This window comes from Leuresthes tenuis, unplaced genomic scaffold, assembly GCF_036924035.1.
Source record: "Leuresthes tenuis unplaced genomic scaffold, fLeuTen1.0.hap1 SCAF_19, whole genome shotgun sequence".
Classification (NCBI taxonomy): domain Eukaryota; kingdom Metazoa; phylum Chordata; class Actinopteri; order Atheriniformes; family Atherinopsidae; genus Leuresthes; species Leuresthes tenuis.
In genome coordinates this window covers 11,872,815-11,893,748 of record NW_027325373.1, presented here as the reverse complement: position 1 = coordinate 11,893,748, position 20,934 = coordinate 11,872,815, and the positions used below count along the sequence as shown (strand labels likewise).

At 38.7% G+C, this 20,934-nt stretch overlaps 1 protein-coding gene across 1 annotated transcript in view; it reads right to left on the bottom strand.

Moving 5' to 3' along the window:
- Positions 1 to 47: 47 nt before the first annotated feature.
- The window catches only part of bmpr1bb (bone morphogenetic protein receptor, type IBb), a 55,257-nt gene continuing 34,370 nt past the window's right edge, over positions 48 to 20,934 (bottom strand). Inside the window, exons 3-13 of the mRNA XM_072372255.1 lie at positions 19,698 to 20,014; positions 8,077 to 8,236; positions 6,638 to 6,740; positions 6,324 to 6,426; positions 5,195 to 5,288; positions 4,958 to 5,102; positions 3,635 to 3,827; positions 3,169 to 3,466; positions 2,877 to 3,052; positions 2,660 to 2,790; positions 48 to 1,104 (exon numbers count right to left, since the gene is read on the bottom strand). Coding sequence (XP_072228356.1) covers positions 979 to 1,104; positions 2,660 to 2,790; positions 2,877 to 3,052; positions 3,169 to 3,466; positions 3,635 to 3,827; positions 4,958 to 5,102; positions 5,195 to 5,288; positions 6,324 to 6,426; positions 6,638 to 6,740; positions 8,077 to 8,236; positions 19,698 to 19,785 — 1,617 coding nt within the window. The 5' untranslated portion in view covers positions 19,786 to 20,014 and the 3' untranslated portion in view covers positions 48 to 978. The remainder of the gene's footprint in view (positions 1,105 to 2,659; positions 2,791 to 2,876; positions 3,053 to 3,168; positions 3,467 to 3,634; positions 3,828 to 4,957; positions 5,103 to 5,194; positions 5,289 to 6,323; positions 6,427 to 6,637; positions 6,741 to 8,076; positions 8,237 to 19,697; positions 20,015 to 20,934) is intronic.

Genomic DNA, 20,934 nt, shown 5'->3' with positions numbered 1-20,934 from the left:
GAGCATGGTTGTTTGAATTGTGAGATTGTGAAACACTAATCTTTATGACACATACTGGTTTTATTAGGGGAACATTATCCAGATCCACACATACAAGGGTGCCACAGTGGTAGACAGTGGACGGACATATTCTGTACAAAGATGAGACATTTTTTTTAACACTACTGGTGCAAGGCAATAATTAATAGACTTCAGATCAACTCTGTACAAATGAACTGTGAGTGGAAAGAAGACTATATGGGAGAGCAAGGCCTCGACCCTGGAGGTTCAAAATTGCAACTAAAAACACTTTAGATAGAACTTAAAAATGAAACTAAACAAAAAAACTATATGTCCTGTTTCTGCAGTAAGTGTCATTATGAGAGTAGACTCATTTTCTTTTTTTAATAATAACAACAATAATAATATTAAATCTTTGATATTGAGGTCGCTAAGCTTCAATTAGACTTAAAATTTCTTTGGATGAATAACAGTCACCATGAACTGTAATGTGACTGTAAACTCTTCATGCAGTGAGTCTCACAAAAGAAAAACACACAAACACACAAAAAGGCAGCTGTGACAGTACAAAAGACTGATAATATAATACTGCTATATGGCTTTAGAAAGTGCAGGATGTCCCTCTGTTTCGACCTGATAAGAGGGATTTGAGTTCTCTCCTGCAGCCGTCCTTCACCACGTGTCCACCTGGACAGTCTGAATCTGGCAATCATTCAGCTTTCACAGAAAGCACAACCTGAACACTTCGTCTGAGGCAGAGATGGCTCAGACAGTGGAGGGACACTACCCACAACTCTCATTTTTTTTCTGGCCCCATGGTGACCATTATCTCCATCACTCTTCCATGCTGTCAGAATTCTTTGTCCTATCATTCACAGTCTCTTATTTTTCCCTTTCTTCCTTTGGCCAGTGTAAGTGGCCTGTGCCAGTGGCAATGACAAGTCTGTGGGTGATGAAAGCACCACTCTTGACTCTCTGCTACAATTTGATGTCTTGGGATTCCAACATCTTTGCCAGGGTCTTCTTCAACCGCAGGGCTGTGAGGCGACAGGCCGGGTTGTGAGCCCAACACTCTGACATCAGTTTTCCCATCTGTCTTAGACCCTGAAGACACAAGAGTCCATACATGTAAGAATACGATAGCATTTTTAAAATGAAATGGCTCTTTTCATGATTGTTGCTTATTGAAAAACTATCTAAAAAAAATAAATCTGGGAGTTTATAGAAATACATCTAGATAACACAGTAGTCAAAGCTTAATGACATCAAAAGTGCAGCTTTAAATAGATTTAAATCATATATAAATATGTTAGAAATTCATAACCTGGATCTCACTCACTTCCTAATAAGCCTCTTGCTCAATAGTTAAATTTAGAGAAAACCATAGATGGGACGATTTTCTGGACAGCTTTGGGTCCACTTGAAAAGTCATGACTAACCAATAGAAAGTTGTTCAGAGTGATCTCTTTCATTCTCAGAAAATAATTCTGCCAGTTAGAGCGATTTCCTATAAGATGGCGTCGCTCTCATCCATTGTCCAAAAGGGCTAACAAAGTAGTTTGATGAACATCAACAGGTGTCAAGTCAATGGACATTTCAGACAAAAGTGCAAGATAGTGTTTTAAACAACAATGATAAAACTACCACCTGAGGTGAATTTGTTTTGGAGGAATAATGTTTGATCTCTCATTCCATGACTTGTTGAGTAGGTGAAAACATGCACAATGATGGTGCGAAATGGCCCAACACCTTCTGAAATTATTATTTTTTCCCTTTCATTTGTTAGCCGTCTGTGTGTAATAATTTATACATGGAAAAAACAAACCATAATCAACACGCTGAAACTGAACAGATGCATTCTTTGCATTTAAGTTTGCATTGTTATCCAACATGTTTTGTTGTAACCCAAATTTAAGAGAGGCTTTCTCCGTCAAATGGTGACTATTAAAGCTGTTCAGATGACAGGTTTTTCATTGTTGTTGGATTGTTGTCATGTTAATACCACACAATATGTTTCTTGTGTGTTTGAGAGGCTTTGAGTCATGTGTTCACAATAAATAGCTGATTTGCAGCAGAGAGTCACAAGCCACATGATTTTCCACCAAACATAATCCACACTTTGTCTGAATAAGAAGTCAGACAAGTCAAGGATTAAGTGAAGAAATGCAGAGAAGTGACTTTGGTCATTAACACAACCTGTGTGGCTGACCTGGTTGTAAAAGAGAACTGGCAGTTTCTCTTAATGGCTTTTCTTGCTCATATCTGTCATTATTTCATATGCTGGAATCATTAAAGATGATCAATAACTTTTTCCAACATATGCTAAGTTTTTCAAGCAGACTATAGCTTCTTCACAATGCTCTCAGTCATATTTGTACATGTTTGTTTGTTATTTCTGTCATGTCCTCACTGGCCGCAGTTCCTATTCAGGCGACACTCCTTCCCCCTCGACTTCTTGACAATATCAAACAGATTTTAGTTCACACACAGTGATTGATGACCGCCAATGGGCTTCAGATCTAGGGCTTTTGTCTGCAATGTTAAAAATCCTGCTCGAAATCTTGTAGTTTGACCTAGGCTTAATCAAACAAAATGTCAGGTGAGTTCTGTGCATGAAAACTGTACATGCTTCAGATGAAACAAAAGAGAAAAAGAATACCTCATCACCGCTCCAGTGATTAGCAAATGATGGTCTTTGTTTCTTAATGCAGACAACCTCTCTCATGTCCTCATAGGAAGGGTCGGTGGGAACAAGGTCATGATACGGCAGCTGATACTCCTCCACAACAACTGTAGGAACATCAGAAATGTATGGGAATCAGTAATAATCAAAAGAACATATAAACATTCTCAAAAAGTAAATAAGTTTCTCTGACCTCCAGAGATGCACCGTCGGGTCATCTCCCAAAGGATAAGTCCAAAACTATACATATCAGCCATTATAAAAGACTGGAAGGTGCTTCTGTTCAGAGTCTCATCCAACACTTCAGGAGGCATGTACCGCTTGGTACCAACTCGAAGGTTAGGAGGGATATCTACTTCATTCGTGTCACTGAAACACAAAATGAAAATAAAATTAAGATATTTCTTCATGATTCAGAAAATGCAGAAGATTCTCCTTGATTGTATTCAAATGTGTTTTTCACGGGTCCAAAAGGTATGTTGTACCTGTTAAACTTTACAGCCAGCCCCAGGTCTGCTATACAGCAGAATCCATTCTTTTTCACCAAGATATTTTTGCTCTTCAGGTCTCGGTGTGCAATGGCAGGTTTGCCCTGTGTGCCATAGATCTCTGTGTGCAGGTGACAGAGGCCTGAAATGGAGGAATATGCCAGCTTCAGCAGAGCCTTGACATCTAAGGTGTTGGATTTGAGGTAGTCATATAAGGATCCATTCTCATGGTAGTCTGTAATTAGGTAGAGCTGGGTCCAAGAGCCAGTTCCTTTAATGTCGGCTGCTATGAAACCTGGGGATTGGAAAGAAAAGATCAGAGGGGTGTATATGATTTAAAATGAGAGAAAACCGAATACAGCTACTGTTGGTTGTTAACACTATAAATTTACTCCTAATACAACATTTAACTCTTCTCTGCAGTCCTTTTAGGGGTATTTCACATTCATTTGTAGGCTTTTACCTAGTATGTTGTCATGCCTCATCAGAAAAGTCTGATAAATTTCCGTCTCTCTGAACCAGCTCTCCTCCTCAGTGGTGAAGAAGACTTTGACAGCCACTCTCTCCCCTCTCCATTTGCCCATCCAGACTTCTCCGTATCGTCCTTTTCCGATCTGCTTAACCATTTGAATCTGCCTGGCGATGGTGCGCTGCACCTGGTAACAAATCATTATAAAAAATATATATTTCATAGGCACAAATAAAACACTTCCTGTTAGAAAGGATATTCATAACATATTTGCCTTACTGTCACTGATGAATAATCGAGTCAAGCAGTTCTAGAAGTGAATGTAGAATCAACTATGAGACCATTTGCACAGAAAGCCTCAGTTAATGGACTAGTATCTATACTTATCCCATTAAATCTCAGTCTTAGATTTGGTATGACCAATCACAACATTCTGTTACAGAGGCTTGGAAATATTACGTAATTCAGGAACTTTAATAGGCTTGGTTCAGTCATATTTATCTCATAATCTCCAGTTTGCTCATTTAACGATGAGTCTTCCCCACACACTGATCATGTATTCCACAGGGCTCATTGCTTTGACCAATTTTTTAAATTATATTGAGCAGTGTTATTGGCCTGCACGGCATAACATTTCAATTGCTATGTGGTGAATACTTAGCAATAATTATTCATGAAGCCAGATGAAACCACTGGACTTGTCAGTGGTCACTGCAAGCTTGAGGAAACTTTTTTTTGTTTTCTTTTTCTACTTTTCTGGGATTCTCTCTTGATTATAACCAGTCTAAATACGGATTTGTAACTAATCAGCCTAACAAAGAGCACATCCTCTGTCAACATCGTTACTTCATTTCAAAATTTTAAAGAGAGTGATCCCAAAATAAAGAGACACAGAAAACCAGCAATGATTACATATCTCCACCCGAGCTGTTTACTTAGTGGGGTTAAAAGTGGTTCAACAACATGGCATTTTTGCATCAAACAACGCAGCTTTTGCGTTGTCTGTCCCAAATATCAAAATATATTGCTGACAATTTCCAAATGACCATATATCAAAAAACTAACAAAAAAAGAAAAAAAACAGTAGGACTACTTAATGTCAATATTTGGTATATTGTCTTTGCACAATTGACAACGAAACAAAGTTTACATTAACTTAATGTCATTCTATTCTATTCATACTTTTCATCCAACAGCATGCAGTTTTTTGGAAGCAGGGTTGTATGCATTACATCTTATATGTTAGTATGTTCCCACGCAGTGTTTTATCACTATCATGTATACTGGATTTGAGCTGGTGTATGTAGTTTTTCTTACCAGCAGAGGGAGTCCTGACCCAGAGCCAGAGCCAATGCTGCGGGAGTGTTCAATCAGGTCCTTCAGAGACTCCCCTGAGGGAATGTAGGTCTCATCCTGCTCTAGATCAATACTGTAGCGCGGCTGCGATGTCTGGCGCTTATATCTGCTCCAGAAAGATGATGTGATGTTTGCTTAGTGAGCATCAGGAAGTCTGCATTTGTTGACACACGTATGTGCTCAAGACAAGTTTCTTACCTGAAGTAGCAGAAAACAAGAATGACCCCAAGGATGCTGCAAACTGTGACTGAAATGAAGAGAGCTATGTACTGGATACTGCTGTCCACGTATTCTGGAAAAATGTTGAGATGTGAACACTTAAATCAAAGTTTATTTATGTATTATCATATCATTGTTAAAGATGATAAAAGCCATGGTCTGAGTGAGAAACAGATGGTGACACTCATGTGTGCATCTTCCTCATTTTCATTGGCAGGGACAAGCTCTTCCTTTTTGTTCCCCCTCATTCTGTCCTCCAACCCCCGCTTTCACAGCACATTATTGATCCAATCCCGTCCATGAATCCTGTATATCAGGTGTCACGTTGACATTGCTACAGAAACTCTAGAGACCTAAAGCAGCTCTGGGGTTCTAGCCTTTCTGCATCAGCCCTGTCAATCAGACACACAAACTCAGGTGTCTGAATTCTTGAGATACGTAATGCTGAGGTAAAGAATAACACAAACACAGTCAGAAATATAAAGTAGATAAATACAAACAGCATGGTTGTCAGTGAGTTGTTGAAAAATTCAGTTTTTACTTATTTAGTTTTTCTCGATTTATTCATTTAGATGAAAAAAACAAACACAAACTGAATAAAAGAGAAGCATCATAACCATAACTTCTTGTCAGAGAGCTCTTTGTAACTTTGTTTCTGATTGGATGAAGGTCAAAATTAAATGTTTACATGGTACTGCAAAAGCATTGTGGTGCATGTATGCGACACAGAGTCTGGGCAAGACAGAAGGAGAAAGAATGTGTGTGAGTGTTGGTTTGCTGTTGAGTGACAGACAGACAGACAGATATCTCACATCCGTCCTGAGGCAAGAAACTCAAGCAGGCCCTGGGGAGACGCTGTCCTTTTCATTAGAGAGTGAGAGAACAAGCCAAGTGTGTAGGCTCTGTTTCACCTGCCTCTTTCCCTTTGCCTCCCCTGAGCAGTATGAGACACTTCACTCCAGCACCACACTGTGGTTTGTAACAGTTTAAACTGTCACTACCCATCACGACCTGGCGTGGCCTGAATGAGTCCGCTCTAACAGCCTTTCACACTTTAAAGTGGGGCAGGATTTCATAGCGTGAGAACCTGTGTGAGCAAAAAAACTACCTGATGTCACAAGCGAAGGAAGTGTAGGATGTAGATCTCTGTTGCAGTAGTCCTGATCCGTGCAACACTTGAGAATTCTCCATGAACGCGCATTCCACGTGTCCTTTCAAACACATGAGAAAAGATAGCCATTTATTTCTGCATGACACTAATGAAGACAGAGAGGTGATGAGTATTTACAGATACTGTCCAGAACATTTTTTTACTGAGATAGGCCCCATAAAGAGCCAGAGAGTCAAGAGCAGGTCATAAGGACTTAACAACACCTCATGAAAAGGGACAAATAGCAAACCCATACACACACACAGACTTACTCTGCACTGGAACTCGGAGCCGCCCCGTGCCAAACAACCAGCAGACAGTGCAGCATGACCCCCCTCCTCCTTCATGACCATGGTGAAGCAGAAGCCATTAGTCCTGCCAAAATACACACACACAGACCGTCACTTACTGTAAACAATCATTGTCTTCAATTCTCTAAGCGTAGAAGTGTTAGATTTGGGGCTCAATAACAGTCAATTATATCTGTTTACAGTTATCTGTATATGGACTCTATATAACAGAACTGCAAACATTCATGAACAGAAACTCAGAATTCATATTCACAAGGGCTTTAAGGATCCAGGTATTTAACTAAATTAACGGCAGTGCAATTAATGTTGTAAAAATATATTGATTTTCTCAGACAAAATAGTATTTGGCACTTGTTTTTGAATAAATTAATGTCTTGAGTAATTTATGAAGAAAGGTTGTGAATATCTACTACTTCCAGTTTTACAAATGTGAAGCTTTTCTGCTTTTCTCGACTTTCTTTGTGAATTGGACATTTTTGCTTTGTGGACTGTTCGTTAGATTAAACAAAAAGTCTGAACGAAGACTCTGAAGAAATCACCTTGAACTCAAAGTCCATGAAAATCATTTCACAGACCAAATAATGAATGAAGTCATCTAAAGAAAAATCACTGGAATTAGTTGACAGGAAATTATTGGTAACTGTTAATATAGAGCTACAAAACAGAGGCTTAACATTTGTATGAAAATATTTTCAAACCTAGACAGTCAAAATGTCAGATTTTTATGACACAATTATCATAGTCAAGAACATTTCCGTTAACACTATGCAAGAGTTTAACTATCCGGCAAATTCATCTTTTTCCTTTTGTCAGTTTTCTCTCCTTTTTGGGAACTGAATTATACTCAAAACAGAAGATAAAGAGAGTTTTTTTTAATTATAAATGAAAAAAATCAGTAATCAAACAATACTCAAATGTATCAGCTGACATCAAATCATGATGTCATATGTGTACTGTTAACATGATTTTAAAATGTAACTTTTTTTCTTTTAAATATCATAGTTATAATCAATTCCAATGACCGTTGGGATAGGCTACAGCTCCCCCACGACCCGACAGTTGGATTAAGCCAGTATAGAAAATGGATGGATGATAGTCAATTCCAGTATATTACGACACTCCTACTTACATACATACATTACACACACCTAAATATGTAACACACAAAACTTGCATTCTATGTCTTGATCTTTCCAACATAAGTGGACGCTAATGCAAGTGTTGATTATCTGTGCCTTGGGAGGCTTGAGGGGTATCAATAATGAATGCACTTTGAATAAATGCTTGTGCAATGATCAAGCAATCGGATGTCTTTTGGCAAATTACTTCCAATATGTTTAGTATCTTCCAGTAAAGTTATTTTACACTGTGTCCATCCAGGTGTGTGTACTCCACCGTACATGCAAGTGTTGTTGACAGAGCCTTCAGGGCACTGGGGGTAGCAGTGGCACCGAATTATGTTCTGAACTGAAACTGTGGCTGTGCTGCTGCTCTCCTCTGCCTGTCGCTCCGACCCCTCCTTCCATCCACTCTTCAGTAGCATGGTGTCCAACATGTTTCCTGCATGTGGAAGACAGAGAGAGACACTCGATTTAGGGTCATGGCAGACTGAAGAATACACACATCGGAAAACAATATATCTGGCTATTTTGAATTGTATACTGAGAAAAATGTATCGGAAATCTGCCTGAACCATGGCATGACAATCCACAGATTGTGAGAATATGTGCTGCTCAAAGCAACCCCGCTGTTCTGGAATGGACTCAATGTGCCTGCTTGAAGTCTGAACCCAGAATATTAGTACAGACCAAAAAGAGATCTTTGTGCTATGAGAGTTGCATGTGTGTAAGTGGCTGTATATGTGTGTGAAAATGTAAAGTCTTCCTGTACTTGGGTCTCTCTAAAGTGTATCTATGAACTTGTGATTCAGATGAATCTGTCAAATCTGACACAAATACAGCAGGGCCTAAGCTTAATAATAACATTGATGGTATTAACCAACATTTAAATGCATTGTGAAAACATTGATAACCAACTTAGAATGTTTATTCAAACCTGTTAAAACAATTACTATCAAGAATATGTTTATTTAATCACTCTTCATCTATAAAAAATCTGCACAAACTGTTTCACAAACTGTTTCAAGAATCCATCTTCAAAGGGCAAAACCCTTTAACAATTAGCATTACCAAAACATGGGTATCAAAATGAGGAGCATGCAGGTTAGTAAATATGTGCGAGGATTTGTGCTCTTAGGGATAACATTTCCCATTTTCAAAAATTCACTATATGAGACTGGTCTGAAATTAAATGTCACACTCCATTGTAATTTCCTGTAACTGTGTCAAATGGTTTTCTCCACTGATTTGCCCCTCTAGCGCTAAGTCCTGAGTCTTTTCATTCCCATGGAAGAAGTGAAGGTGAGCACAGATTTTCACCAATTCTTTCAAACAAAAGCTCCAAATCACTCATGTTACACAACCACACAGGCAAGGGTGTTTCTCTTCATTCAATAATGGCAATATTCATTCATGAAGATCTGGACAGGTGGAGCTTGCTTCCCCTTGGCCTTGGCATTAGAATAAGACAATAAAAACTAACATCCTCCCAAGATTGCTATACTAATTTACAGCACTCACAGCAGTGTGATAAGTGGGATCAACTCTTCAAAATTAATTTGGAGTAACAAAAGACCAAGAGTAAGATATTCAACTTTGCAACTGCCTGGGGAGAGGGGAACTATGGCTCTGCCTTGTCTCACAGATTATTACCCATCAGCTCAGGTTAGGCCTCTAGTGTGCTGGTGTAATCCAAACTATGAAACCAAATGGAAAAACAATCAGATGTCTTCAAAAGACATTCCCATAGAATCAGTTCTAGGTTGTTTGGAAAGGCTTACTAAAGCATACCAGTTACAAAACATGTGTTAGTCTGTCCTTGAAAAGGTGGGCAGAGGTGGTTAGGATATTTCAACTCCACTGAGATTTAAAAGTGTTGAGCTGGCCTGCGCTACATCCATGCTTCCTTCTGGCATTGCAAGACCATAAGTACAGACATCGGGCTAAGCAAGGAATCGCCTCTTTCTGTAAGTGGAAACACAGGTATAATACTCATGAATGCTTATGACTCTAAAAGTCCAAATGGCATCATTGGTAAAGGGTTCACATTTATGAACAAGAATACAACAGACTATATTAGACAGCGAGAAAGAAGCAAATATAGTCATTTAAGAGGAAGTATGGCTGCAACTTTGGAAAAATAAATCCTCAACTACAAATTCTTTAGAATTCTGCTGGAAAAATTTGATTCAATTTTCTTATTACTCCAAGTCACAGGTCAAGATTAAGTGGTTCAGAGTTCTCTTGCTGGAGAGAGTGCGGGCTGGTCTCTGCAGACTATTTTCATGATTTTTGGTCTTGCCAGACTTTGAAAACTTTCTGTAAAGAAGTCCAATGACTAATTTCAGAAACTTTGGACACAGCATTAGATTTTTCCTTTATTTCCACGTATCTTGGAAAACTCTCCAAAGGCCTCAGTAAAAGAGGCACTTATCTGCTGAAGATATTCATGGATACATGCAAAAAAATAACTATATAAATATTCTAAACTCAATTCACCAATATGGAGGCATGTATTTTTACACTGCAAAAGAAGAAAGGGGAGGAATACTGGAAAAAACTGCCACAAATACAAATACAAAGACTCTGAACACTTATGAGAGCACTCTGAGCAGCTATTTCTAGACTATTTTAATATACCTGCATGGTAGTTTATCTCAAATAGTAAGGACTGTTCTGTAATTGTAATTGTCCTGACCCTCACCCGTTCCTTTGTTCATATAAAACAAACAGAAAATAACGCAGGGATGTTTCCTTTTATTCTCACTAAAAAGGTAACCGAAGGTGCTCACAGTCCATTGGTGCAGAGTCAAACCAGTTCTGACAGCAACTTATCCCTGAGGACTTCTGTGGTCAGGGAGCTGAACAGTTCTGTGCCACACTATATGGATGATTTCCTCTCACTGTAAGTCTTATTTCCACTCACTTACTCTCTTTATCTGCTTTCAGTTTTATAGTCACCCATTTATTTATCCACACTTAAAAATACTCCAGTTTTTTCATCAAACTATTAAAGGCGTCGTATTTGCAAAAGCGGCTATTCCATGAATTTCAAATGTCAAGATTCCGGGGATGCACAGTTAACCCATGTGTCAGTCAAGTACAAGCAAAGCCTCCCTTGACAGGTTTTACTATAATAGGTGTAAGTAGATCTAAGCAGTGCAACGGCATGAAAGCCAACCAGCCACTGAAAATGGGACAACAGAAATCCTCTGGAGGACTATGTGATGAAAAGGCTGAATCAGAGTGCTGTATACACAGACCAACTGTTCTTTAAGTAGTACTCTGTGTCCTTTCAATCTAATCTGTGTTGCTGTTTCTGTCAGAGGGGAGGTTTGTGGAGGTGTTTAGATCCTCTCTCACAGTGGCCTTGGTTTCTCTATCATTTCTGTTCAGGGAGTATGACACAAGACCCAAGTGTCTGAGGAATTTGGCAGGGATTCTATCCAAATCAGCTGTTTTATTTGAACTTTTATAATGATGTGAGGTGAAGCAAAGAAAATAGGGGCAGGTCATTCTGTAAAAAAATGTAACCTGAGGAATGACATCAGAATTGTGCTTTGGAGCTATGGGAAAAGTTTATGCGAATAATCAAGAATTAGCTCGTAAAACAAGACCTTTAATGTCTTAAACCCCACTGTCTAGTGGAGTTTATCTTTATTTCAGACACACAGATCCATAGCAGTGCAAAAACACTAATACAAAAGTAATGGGACATTATTACTCAGTCAGCGGAAAACCCATAAAAGCAGGTATACTTTGTCTCAAGTAGTGTACACTGAATCAGTTAATTAACATATACAGTGCCAGCTAAAAGGCTGGACATAAACAGGAACAGAAGTGGAAACGCTTGTTGTCACAAAGATATGATCCATCTTGGGAGCTTTTTTCCAATCATCATCATAATCCTGGAATAATTTAAAGAAAATAAAAGTGCAAATATAAACTTTTTTCTTTTACCAAACAAGGTGCAATCACAGAAACTATCATACGATTATAAGGTACACTCTATAATGAGGGCACAAGTCATATAAATGAGTAACGCTCAACTACGACATGGCCAATCGCCTTAATGGTGCATAAACTAATAGATGATTTATCTGGAAATATGTTTGTTCATAACTACCAAATAATCAACTTACTATGATTTCATTGTTCACACTTAATACATGAGTTAGGACATGTTAATTCACATTAACTCATTTTGCATTCATGTATAATTTATCTACATGAATTGCATCTCGTGTTCAATAAAAATTTTTTGGATAAAATTTTACTATTTTAAAATCCAGTTTGGTGACCAATCGAAAATAAATTGTGACTGTATTTAAAGACTATCCAATTATTTACAAGTTCTTTATTTAATTGTGAAATAAAACTAGAGGAAGATGCATGCTATATTGCTCAAAAAACCCATGTAGGTTTCTGCAGCACCTTTTATCATATGCTGATGGAAATGCCTTGATATAGAGCCTGTATTTTAAGGTCAAGTCTGCTAAATTGGTCAGCTGATTGATCAGAAATAGTAGAGTGTGAGGATTTTTTTTTTTTAAAACGCCAAACTAGTTACTAGGTAAGCACTGTGCAAATATTACTTGTGGTGATGTTAAGTCGAGAAATAAAAGCTTGGTCCAAAAATTAGGAGTTTTCAGGCGTCTAAGGAGCGCGGCCCTATATCTGTAATATTAACTTGCTCTAGCATTGAATCAAATAAGACATATATATACATACATATATATATGTATGTATATATACAGTACACATTTTCTTGATTATCTCAAAGGTGATAATACTAAAATTAATTGAAAAACAGAGTAAAGGTAGGTACTATGATAAAGGTTTGGCTTGTTGATGTAAATATAATATTTTGCTTTCTGTTTTGTTTTTCCTTTCTTAACTCTTGTCCAACACATTCACACACACACACACGCACACACACACATAAAGTTGCTGTGTCTGCAATGTGGCACACTCAAGGTCATCCTGAAATCTGATCTGCATCCCCCACACATTCCACAGGCTTCTCCTCAACACTGACGCAATATTACACACAAACACACACATACGGAGACACCCCCTGAGAAACTGGAAGTGTATAAGAGTGGTGAATTACTCCAGCTGCAGAGCCAACCATCACAGCTCATCACCATCAGGGGTTCTGTATCTCTGGGTGCTTACACATTGGATTCAACTTTTCCAGATTTATCTGCATTGGTGACAGCAGTTCATCTGCTGCCTTTACAAGTGTGTTTCTCATCTCTTTTTCAGGGCTGTGACTGCAAAATATCATCCTGGTTTGGGATATGTCTTTGTTTCTTTATTCATGGTGATAGGACCATGACTCCAGACTGTTTATCTTTAATGGTACTGCTGATACATGATAATCAACATGGGGAATTCCACCATTATATCAGATGGCTTTTTGTTTTGTCCAGCTCCTGCTCTATTACCTTTTATATGCTTAATGTCAGATTTTACTATATCCTTCATTTGCTTCATTGTTCATTTGCCTATCCTCATATATTATCCTGAAAGATAAATATGTGTCTGTGAGGTCGTTTTTCACAGAGGTTTTTTTTATTTTCACCAAATGGTTGGTGTTGACTCTCCCTTTTCTGTTTTCACAGAGTTCATTGAAACTAAAATTGTGAGTAAAGGGCAAACAAACAGAAACAGACATGACTTACAGTATAAGTCTAAGGTTTTGACCTGTTTTCATTTTTAAGTAAATGAAACGTTATACTACATGACTGTATGCCAGACAGTTTCATAAATCACACTGTGAGAAACGACCCACGCAAATGATTTCATACCAGTTCAGCTGTGGCTCTAACAACAACTGAGTATAAACCAAAGCATGCATAGGTTGATGATCATTTCAAGCATCAGGTAGAGTGCTTGATAAAATGTTTTTGCTATGAATCAAGAAGTGTTTCAAAGAGGAATTAAGAATGCCTTGTTGTCCAGCACAACTATCTGTGTTGCCTGCTGTCATAACACTGCTTTGAAAATATCAATATCTAATTAATTTCACTGAGAAGGCATTAAATATCACCTTTTAATTCCTAAATCATCAATACACACCATCATCTTGTTCACAGCTGTGTTTTCAAACCAAGAGATAGAAACACTGAGTTCAGACACAGACCCTAATAGTCAATAAAAGTATTAACTGGAGATCGATGCTATTATTATTACTGCTCCAAAGATAACATTAGAAGGAAATGTTGGCAGGAGGATTCAATGTCTAGAAAGGAAGTCTTTAGAAAGTCTTCCAATTAACAAAGAGAAAGAGCAGACTTCACAGCACTGCACCTATTCAATCTGGAAGCTCTGACCTTCTCACAGACCGTCTACTGTTAGTTATAGGTAGAGAGGAAGATATGAGAGAAAAGGGAGATAAGTTACTCCAGGTGGCCATGATAAATCACCACCTCAAAGAAGGCATCTTCCCTGGTGCCTCCAGTGTGCACTCTGACCCGAGTGGGGTCACAGCCAACCTGGAGAGGGGCCACACATCCTCCTCCACGCTACCAGTGCACCATCATTCCTCTTAACCCCCTACAGGCTTCAAAGGCCTCTGCCACATGAGACACTCACACATGTGCAAATATCGTACACGCACACACAGGAATATGTCTGAGGAGCACATTCCACACTGTCTCCTCTGTCTGTTTTCACTGTGCAGTTTCCATCAACCTGCTCTCTGTTTACCCGTCACGACCAGGCTGTCTTTGTGAGGCCATGGCACTTTGAGGCTCCAACCATCCACAGCAACAATTCCACAACAAATTTATGAGGAAGACCTGCCTGCTCCACACTATACTCCAATCCCAAGCTCTGAGAAAATAGTCAATCTGTCAAGGATTCACACAGAGAAAATGTTACGCATGGGTGTGAATACAGCAAAGAGCTGCTATATCCACAACAAAATAACTCAAACGCAGACAGGTGTATTCACAGATGAATGACTCCTTTATACTGATTTAACTGATCCAAACAAAACAGCACAGAACACAGAAAGTGTTGCAGAAACTATATTATGCACACTTATTGATATTACAGAAAAGATTAATTTAATTAAAAACAGCATTTCTGATCTTTTCTGTGATTATGAAAGCTCTGTATTTAAGTGTATGACAATTTATACATTTTAATAATTGTGTTTTCCTTTACATTTCATTTTATGATCATTTCCTATGGTGCCTCTGAGTAATTTTGCTTTAAAATGGTAAACATAAAATACTTCCATTATTGAATACGATACATCACACATGCTGAATATTTTCAACATAGCGGCTGCAGAAAATAAAAATATTTGGCAAATTAGCTGTACCTGTAATGCACACAAACACACACACACATACCTACAATAGACACAAGACAGGTACCAGCTGGGTTTGTGTATTTTGTGTTGGACTCATCTCACTCTGCCTTGATCCTGTCTTCTCAGACATTTTTTTTAAACATATTCTTTGCCACAATTCCCATCAATACATTTTAATGCTCTTCTATCTTTCCGTGTGGTCTGGACTTACTGGAAAAAGCCACAAACCACTGAGTAATGCTAGAGTTCATTTCAGACATACTGAGACACCAACCATAACGCTACCACTGTATGTCACTTAACCCTACTATAATGCCTCTATAGGAAATGCGGGTAGAAACTCCTGTTTTTACTCAAGGTTATACAAGATTTCCATGAAACTTAGAAACAGAAATACTTTAATTCACCATTTACACTGCATCCAAGGTATGAAATTGTAAGACATAATAAATATGAAGGTACACTCTGCAGCCAGCCAGCATGATACTAAAAAAACTGAAAACATGGAAATATAATTAGGCCTGCTTTGAATAAACATAATGTACTCTACCTGCTATCACTTCTAGAGCTCACTGATTGCTTTGGTTGAGGTGCCTGTAAGGAAAATGTTGTATGGGAGGCTTATTTTCAATTCAAAGTGATAGTTAGTTCTTGAATTTTGACTTTAAATTTAAGGTCATCATAGTTTTGGATTTCCAACTGTACATGTATTTGTTGTTTTGTATAAAACTGTTAATGAACACAGCTCGTTGATGCAGAGATGCACATGTACCTGCCTGCTGTCACTTGGGGGCAGGGTCAAAAATATGTAGAATGACCAGAAAGGTACACAGCTTGTACAATCCCAAATAAGAAAAGGTTGGGACTTTATGGAAAACATAACATGTTCCAAAGAAAGTTGGGACAGCAATGTCGAAATGTTGCCATCTCCTCTCACAACACTCAAAAGAAGTTCTGGTATTGAGGACCACAAATGTGTCTCATTTAGTCCCATTCTCTCTGCAAACACATCACAAGGTTTGTAACAGTACAGTTTTGTCAGTGTCATGTTTTCCCTTTCAAAATTCTTAACAAAATTCTTTCCATTGGGGGCAGGTCAGGACTGCAGGGAGGCCAGTACCCATATGCTCTTCTTCCTCAGCCATGTCTTTGTAATGAGTGCAGAAAGTGGGTTTGTATATTCTTGTTGAAAAATACACAGATGTCCCTAGAAAAGATATAATCATAAAGGCAGCATTTTTCTCTAAAATCTCAGTGTATTGCACTGCATTAATACTGCTTTCCCAGAAGTGTAAATGGCATTACCCAAGGACAGTGATACAACCACACAACACACTGGCTTTTGGAACTGGCCGCAGGATGGTCCTGTTGTGTTTTTAATCACTAGCACAGGCAGTCAATTTCTAAAAATAAAAAAAAAAGATATTGATTTGTCTAACAACATTAAATATTTCCATTGTGTGATGGTTCATTCCAGATACCTCCAAGCCCAGAGAAGTCAATGCTGCCTCTGGACAAAGTTAACATAAGCCTTCTTTTTTGCACAGTAAAGTTTTTTGGGGCATGTGAGAATATAAATTTCGATACAAAGTTACAAGTACTGCTTTTGAGCTCCTCAGTGATGGTCCCCTTGTGGTTAAAACTAACCTTTCAGCCAGTCAGCATTCAACTTCCACATAGCATCAGTGTCAAGTAGTACTGGCATACAAGTGTGCATCTCTATATCGATGACAGTGGCTAAATTACCATTATCCCTCAATCTATGCGAACTAAGACGTACATAAAGAGACACTGACATGCAGTCATAAACCAAGCTCAAGCTGTTCGTGGACTGAGAAGGTTCATTATTAAAAGACCTCTATTTCCGTGGTTCACAACTAGACAATGTTCTCCCTTTAGAAACCCCATCTAAGCTCACAAAAATATTCCTAAGCTTCCAAATCTCACAAAGCAGAAATATGAACACGGTGCACATGAGCAATTACAATACAAACACACATAGCTTTTGCTTCAAGGCCTGACCGCTGGAGCAGCACATCTGCCCCAGGATCAGATTCTGTGTGGGGGAACTGTATCCACATCCTGACAGGAAGCAGCTCACAGAAGGCTGAAGGAGCACGGTCCTGTTGAGGACCAACTGCTGCTGTTTTGTACTGCAGGCTTGCTACGCCACATTGCACTCTGACCTCACAGCAAAACACTTAGATTCACACAGATCTTCCACTGCCATATAAACTTTCAAACCTGTAAAGGAAAACTTCAGCATGTTCTGTTAAAGACATTCATATGAGCTTGTAATCACAGAACAGATAAAAAAAAAGGTTCCTACACAATTTCACAATTACTTTTTCTTTGAAACTCCTTTATGCATTTGTAACCAGCCATAGAAAAGACACACTTGCCCTTTAAAAACACAACTAGTAGCTCTCTAAATGGTCCCAGTAATCCTGGCATTTTCATTTGAAGATTGCTGCAAATAAAAACACTGTACTGTATGTAAAACAGCTCCCCTGTCACTCTTACCAATTATACATGTCTGTCAAAGTGACTTAAGTGCTGTAACAGAACTTGTTGTTGGTTTTCTGTATTTTTCATTCTTTCTTCTAAACACACCATCAGTCATGTCAATGTCATGTCAGTTTTGTTCTTTTTTGGATGTAATGTCTCCATTACTGGTAGTAGTGGAATCAACAGCTACAAATGGTCAAGACGTTACAAACACAGACTAAGCTAAATTATTACTTAAGGAGGGAATGAGACTAAGTCAATGTTATCAACAAATGGAACCATCATAACAATTTTATCCATTGATTGCTAAATCTTCAAGTTTTTTTATTGCACTGCCACTGTGTGACTTGGGGTAGGACCCGTCTATTTTCTGTTCACCTCAACAGCCTAAAGAAACAGGTGGCAAACTGGCTGTGCAACTTAGATTTATGGTCAACCTCCCACATGTTTAACTCATTTGGGTGACCTTTTAAAGATCAGATCACAGAAGAAACTGAGGAAGCGCAAAGCAGCAAAAAGAGATTTAGCATTAAATTTTTCCAAGCAGCTCAGAGTTATTTTCGGCCACTATTGTACAGTTTGTCTTTACTGATACAACAAAAGCATAAACTTTGTCTTAGATTAGTTAATCGTTAGTGATACTGCTGGAAGACTGTAATAATAATCAATTAATCAATAATCAATGTTTCTTTTCAGCAGCAGTTTTAGCTGATTTGCATTGCATCTTCCCAAAGTCTTTTAATCTGTGTGGCTCCCGTCTCTCAGATCCAGTGAGAGCTTAGTTCTCTCTGTGTAAAGAAGAGTATAAGAAATTTTCAAAAGAAGCCTTCATCAGCAGCTGAGATATTTCAGGACCAACTGTGAAAGGTACATATAGCTCAGAGCCACACAGTCAGAATGGGATTTTACAGCTGGTCTTTAGTTTTGACACAATTTCAGCACAGCATGGCTTTGTAAAAGGCACAAACTTAAAGACATATCAGAACTTACTTGTTCTGATGTGAAGTCAATTACTTACAATTTTTCAAAATTACACTGTCTTCTACCTGCTTATTGAATTTATCAAAACTATCATTAAAGAGAAATCCAATCCAATCCTTATGTTGGATTTTCTTTTTTACATCAACCATTTCTTTATCTGTTTGTGCATATGTGTGGGCCCATATGATGGTTTCACAGTCTCTTTTCTAAAGTTAGACTGTAACTAATTATCATTTCTTTATAGATGTCACCAATGGATTCTCTTTTTTGCAAATTATTCAGACATCTTCAAGTTGCTTGTTTTCTTCAAACGACATTCTAAAAACGAAAGACAAATCAACCTTAATGCAAGGTTAATGAATAAATAAAAAAAACAGCTGCACATACATTTTGTGTCGGTTAACTTAGTGATTAACGGGGGGGATTTTTATCAACTTTTAAAGCTGAATTTCAAGATCTTAAGTTTTAGTGGTTGTTCAACTGTGAGACATTGCTGAATGAGTGATGTGTACCCAAAAAGCAGAAAATCCTCAGACCACAGCTACTCATATTGAACAGCTATCTCTGTCTCTTTTATCAAATTAAGCCAGAACAAAGTGTCATCTTCTCGAGGGTGGGAGCCTGTCGACCCCTCAAGCTTGTTGCAACCTTACGGGGCACCGTGACACTGTGGGCATTCATCGTGAAAGACAACTGGCTGTCCATCTCTAAACAATTCAAAACATGAACGGGGGTCTGGGGAAAGGGGGGCTTTGGGGAGAGTGAAGATGGGGCAGATAAATGCAAACCCGCTCTCATGGTAACCCCTGTGGAGGTCATGGTAGCTTTTGTTCATCATGAATACCAGACAGTGAAAAATAGAAAGATAACCTCACAGAAAGCATGACTCAACCTGTCAGCTCATGATACAATAAATAAAACACGAGAAAACATGCTCCTGACTCAATCATCAAATAAAGTACAGCTTCAGTCTTCCATGTAAAAGTATACATATAGAGAAATACGGCTTGCTCGAATGAGCAAAAAAATCGTCAACACAAGCATCAAAACACATTAAGTGAGATCCGGTGTCCAGAATAGTACTTACCATCAGACCTGCAGCTAAGCGATGCAAGTCCAATCAGCAGGAGAACAGCCTGCCAGGCCCACTCCAGAGGCAGCCACAACATCACCATCCTGACCGTACCAGCTTCTGTTAAGTCCCCAAGATGCTGTCACAGCGATCACTCCCGGCGCAACAGGCCTGAGATGTGAGAGTGGGTTCTATATCCTTTTCGTGAAACACTTTCAGTCTTCTTTCTGTTGAAGTGTTTCTCTGTTAGTGACTGCCACTCTATCTCTATGTACTCTCAGGAACTTTCCACAGTTGCTTTGCAGTCTCCAGCACTACTCCACACTGACAGCCTGGGAGAGACAGACATGGAGAAAGAAGAGGGGGACAAAAGAGAGGGGGAGGAGGGTGTTACTTGGTTGCTCTCTCACTGTGCTATTCGTCCAGCCCTTTTTCCTGCCTGGCTCACCACAGAGAGAACAGCTGAGTATATCCACACATGTCCTCTCTGTCTTTTGCACACACAAACACATGTTGCAAATTCTCACATCACTAATACACAGAAAGAAGAACACAACAGACACGGCAAAAGAGGGTGAACCGGGGCCAGGGATACAAACATGGGCTGAATGAGGTGTGAAAGGCTGCAATAAAATCCTTATGAATGATTGCCACAGGCATGCAAACACACGGCATGCCAAAACTGACATGGAAATTACAGCAACAACTAAAGACTATAAACTTGCAGAGCACATGTACATATACTGTAGTAAAGCCCGCCGGTATCAAATCCTGCAAGGCAGAGGGAGTCTGAGCACAGATCTGTTGATGCAACACAGCAAGAACCAAGATAAAAAACCCATGTTTGCTGTTGATCTGACCGAGTTATCCATCCTGATTCAGCAATGGTGCTCTGACCTGTCTTTTGCTGAGTGATATGTTCTAATCTTACCAGACATAAATCAACGTTTTTGCATTAGTTTTGTGTCAATTTACTCCTGAATATCTGCACCTGTACATTTTCATCGTCATGGGGATTGTATTCCAGTCTATATACTTGAATTCACAAACAGACAGAAAGCATAGCTGCAATTGTCTCCCGACTTAACAATGACAAAGCCCCAGAAAAGATCTCTGCATCGCACCCTACATTTGTCTGACAGTCCAAAGAAAATGAGTGCACAATACACAATAACACAGAAAAAGGAACCAACTTTTACCACAATCCTTTCTTCACATAATCTGTATGGGACTAAAGCTGTTTATGTGGACA